The sequence below is a fragment of the Nicotiana tabacum genome, chromosome 17, assembly GCF_000715075.1.
Source record: "Nicotiana tabacum cultivar K326 chromosome 17, ASM71507v2, whole genome shotgun sequence".
Classification (NCBI taxonomy): Eukaryota; Viridiplantae; Streptophyta; class Magnoliopsida; order Solanales; family Solanaceae; genus Nicotiana; species Nicotiana tabacum.
The window spans coordinates 83,176,505-83,181,423 of record NC_134096.1 but is presented as its reverse complement, the minus strand read 5'-3'; the positions used below and the strand labels follow the sequence as shown (position 1 = coordinate 83,181,423).

Here is a 4,919-nt window from a genome sequence, read left to right as displayed (position 1 = left end):
CTAATATGGCAAGTAATGTTGTGTCTCTTGCGTCAAGTGTCTATAATGACAATTGGATAGTGGACTCAGGGGCCACACACCACATAGTATATTCACTTGTAGATAGTTGTTAAAGAGAAAGGGTGAGATTACCAAATGGAGAAAGTACTGATGTTACACATATTGGTAGTATACAAATTTCAGAAGATACTAAACTGAAAAATGTGTTGTATGTTCCTGACTTTAAGTTTAACTTAATGTCAATTTCAAAGTTAACCAGGTACTTACAATGTGGTGCTCTCTTCCTGCCAAAACTGTGTGTCTTTCAGGACCTTTACAGTGACAGGGAGAAGGGGATTGGTAAGAAAATTTGTGGATTATATCTGATAAGAGGAAGAAGAACAGAACAAATAGTTGCTCCTATCAATTCATTGGAGAAGAATAAAGATTCAGGGGAGCTTTGACACAGGAGATTAGTACATCTTTTATTGCCAATGATGCAACATGTGTCTTTCTTGCAAAATAAAGTAGATAGTACAGTACAAAATAAATATTTTATCTGTCCATTGGCTAAGCAACATATATTGAATTTTCCTATTAGTGAGCACCTAAGTACTAAGCCCTTTTAGCTTGTTCACATGGATGTATGGGGGCCCAATAAGGTTTCTATGCTTGATAATAAATATTATTTTCTTACAATTGTGGATGACTATACTCGAGCAACTTGGAGTTTTTCTTATGCAATTGAAAAGTGAAACAATCATATTTCTGAAATAGTTCTTTTTCATGGTATAGACTCAGTTTGGAGCTTGTGTTAAGATGGTTAGGACAGATAATGTCAAAGAATTCTTTAATCAGCAGTGAAATATTTTTTTACAAGCTCATGGGGTAATTCACCAGAGTAGTTGTATGCACACCCCCACAACAGAGTAGGGTGGCTAAGAGAAAAAATAGACACATCTTAGACACTACTAGAGCACTTAAGTTTCAGGCTGGAATACCAAGCAAATTTTGGGGGGAATGTGTGCAAATAGCTGTTTATCTTATAAACAGACTTCCTACTAGAGTGATAGGTGGTAAGAGTCCTTTTGAGTTGCTGCATGGTAGATAACCCTCACTAGCACATTTAATAACTTTTGGTTGTTTGTGCTATGCTACAAATAGGGTGAATGAAGATAAATTTGGACCTAGAGCTAGGGAAGTTGTTCTAATGGGATATTCCACCACCCAGAAGGGTTATAGACTGTTTGACAGGGATACTAACTCTTTCTTTGTTAGCAGGGATGTAATATTCAAGGAATCCATATTTCCTTTTATCACAGCACAACAACAACAGTCTGTTCCTACTTATTAATCCTCAAATCACATAGCTGATGTCTTTGAGACATTACAAAGGGAAGAGATGATTACTATGGATCAAGATCTATCAAATTCAACAAGCCAGGAACCCAATCAAGCAGATACAATTTATGATGTAGATAGTGATGATGGGGGTGTAGCAGATCAAGCAGATGTACCAGGTGATGGTTATCTTGTAGCAGATCAAGCAGATATCACAGGTGTAGTTGATCAAGCTGATGTACCAGGTGATGTTGATCTAGTAATTCTGGAACCAGAGGCACCAGCTAAACGTGCTCCAGCTGTCCTCACTAGGCAGTCAACTAGAATAAAGCATCCTTCTATCTGGATGCAAGACTATCTTGTTGGTAGTAAGAAGGATTCTCATTGTTCTTATCCAAAATTAATTTTTCTATCATATGCCAATGTCACACAGAAATACAAAGATTACATCATGGCCTTCACAATAATCACAGAACCACGCAGCTTCAAGGAAGTAGTGAAGGATGATAGATGGATACAGGCTATGAAACAGGAGATTGAAGTTTTAGAGGACAACAAGACCTAGGAGGTGGTGGATCTGCCCCCTAGGAAGTCCTCTATAGGTTCAAAATGGGTCTAAAGAATCAAGTACAAGGCTAATGAAGAGGTGAAAAGATTTAAGACTCGACTTCTTGACAAAGGGTATAATCAACAAGAAGGCCTAGACTATCATGAAACCTTTTCACCAGTTGCAAAAATGGTGACAGTCAGATCAATGATAGCACTAGCAGCCTCTAAGGACCGAGGTCTTTTTCAAATGGATGTATACAATGCCTTTCTGCAAGGTGACTTATATGAGAAAGTCTATATGGATTTGCCTCAATGTTTCAAGAGACAGGGGAGACAAAGGCCTGTAGGTTGTTGCAATCACTGTATGGCCTTAAACAGGCATCAAGACAGTGGAACCTTAAACCTACATAAGCCTTACCCAGTGGAGGCTTCAATCAGAGTGTACATGACTACTCCTTATTCACCAAGAAATTTGGAATGAGATTGTGATCATTTTGATCTATGTGGATGATTTACTTTTGACTAGAAGCAGTATTGAACTCATTAGTGAAGCAAAACCAATATTGCACAAGCAGTTCAAGGTCAAGGATCAAGGTGAGCTTAGATACTTCCTAGGCATTGAAGTATTGAGATCTCACCAAGGAATCCTTCTTAACCAGAGGAAGTAAACCTTAGAGCTTATTTAGGAGATGAGATTGAGTGGTGAAAAGCCTGCTCTTACACCCTTAGAACTTAATCAGAAGCTCACCTCATTGGAATTAGACAAAGGAATCGAGAGCAAGGTATCTGATCCTTTGGTGGAAGTCACAAGCTATCAAAAGCTAATAGGAAAACTCCTATATCTCACAGTTACAAGACCAGACATCAGTTATGCACTACAAACTCTGAGTCCGTTTATGCAAACCCCAAAGAAGTCTCATATGGATGCAACCATTTGTATAGTGAGATATCTCAAACATGCACCAGGAATGGGGGTGATTATGAGACGAAGGCCAGCTAATGCCTTGGTTGGTTTTTGTGATTCAGACTGGGCAGCTTGTCCTATAAGCAGAATATCTGTTAGTGGTTATCTTGTTAAGTTTGGTGACTCTTTAATCTCTTGTAAGTCCAAGAAACAACACACAGTGTCTCGTAGCAGTGCTGAAGCTAAATATAAAAGTATGGCATTTGCTGTAGATAAGATAGTATGGCTACGAGGCTTATTTGCAGAGCTGGGAAGTCCAATTCATCAACCTGTTATCATGTTCTCAAACAGCAAAGCAGCAATGCAGATAACTGTCAATCCAATCTTTCATGAGCACACTAAGCACATCGAGATAGATTGTTATTTCATCTGGGAAAAACTCAAATAAGGTCTTTTACAAACACAATATATTTCTACTAAAAATCAACAAGATGACATCCTCACCAAAGGCTTGGCATCATCTCAACATCAGTTTCTTCTTGGAAAGCTGGGAGTATTGAACATCCTACACCCTCCAGCTTGAGGGGGAGTATTGGTGTATGCAAATATTAGTCAACTAGTTAGTAATATGGTTCTTAGTGTACATAGTGAAAGTTGTGGTATGTTATAGTTATTTTAGAAAGTTAGTACATAATTGTTAGTTGGGACTGTATATAGTCGGTGTTTATGCTTCAGACAAATTAATAGAGCAAATTACAAAATTACAGATTCTTCTCCATGTCCTCTCCTTGCTAATACTAACACATTACAATTTGGAAATTAGTTAAACTAGTTTTAGCGGAAAAGGTAGTTATCGTTTGTGTCACACATTTAGCATGTCTGTATTTTCCTTTTTCTTTATTTCAACATTTTAGTTTCATTTCAATCTTATAAATAGGAGGAAACACAATTGTAAAGGCATCGAGATTGATATATGAATTGAACTCCTTCCTCTCTTCTCTTTTTCTCTCTGATTCTGCACCCTTCTCGTTCAAATTCTCCTCTTCTTCTCTCATTTCTGTTACTTGTTTAATATTGCATTGGAGTGATACCTCAATTTGGTATCAATTAGTATCAGAGCTCAGTAAATGATGGGGCTATGCAGGGCTATTGATGTAGTGATGGGTAATCAACCCATGGATTTACAAGAGCAATATGAAGATCTAGCAGCTCAACGGCTCGATCTACGGGAGGAAATGGCACAAAAACAGCAGGAACTAAGGGATGACTTAGACAAACGCTATACTGATCTGCTTCAAATGGTAAGTTCTCTCAAAAACGCATTCGATGGGTTGCAATTGAGTCAGCAATCAAAGGACAATGCCTCTACTTTGACTGCTAGAGATAAGGTGCTACAATCAGGTCAGGGCATCCTAGATCCCAATCCTTATTGTGCTAACACAAATCAAGGTCATAACTTTTTTTTCCTTCAATGGGGAAAATTTGAAAACCTGGTTGTATAGGATTGGGTAGTATTTTACAGAAGATTACACTTCTCTAAATTAGAGAGTGAGGTTGGTAGCTATGAACCTCGATGATTAGGCATTAGTCTGGCATCAAGCCTATCTCAAATCTCGGAATTTACCTGTGTTACCTCTATGGGATGAATATATTACTGAACTAATTGAAGCATTTAGTGGTGATTTCTCTGATCCTATGCTAAAGTTGAAACAATTGAAACAAACAGGATTTGTTAGAGAATTTCAATTTGCTTTTGATAGGTTGGTAGCTCAATGTAACTTAACTGTTGAGCAAGATAGCTCTTGCTTCCTTGGTGGTTTGAAAGAGGAATTGGTGAACCCTATTATGATGAACGAGCCTAAAACTCTAGCTAAAACCTGCAAGCTAGCCATGCTAGATGAAGCTACTTTAGCTGTTAATGCTAGAATTCAGAAGCACATTTCAGCTGGTTATTCTGCAACTAGGAGGAGTCCTTTTTATAACCAAAGCCCTAAAATTACTCACTACCCAGCAGTTAATTATGCACCTCGATTGGCATTACTTGCTGCTAATACTGTCATGGTACCTAGGAATAGGAGGAATATATCACCAGCTGAGATGCAACAAAAAGGGCTCAGGGGTTATGCTACTTCTGTGATGAGAAGTA

General features: G+C 38.1%; 1 protein-coding gene across 1 annotated transcript; it reads left to right on the top strand.

Annotated features, from left to right (window-relative positions):
- Positions 1–2,558: 2,558 nt before the first annotated feature.
- LOC107760865 (secreted RxLR effector protein 161-like) lies at positions 2,559–3,221 on the top strand. Its single transcript, XM_016578973.2, has one exon. It carries the CDS (start codon positions 2,559–2,561, stop codon positions 3,219–3,221), a length of 663 nt encoding a protein of 220 aa, XP_016434459.2.
- Positions 3,222–4,919: the final 1,698 nt, after the last annotated feature.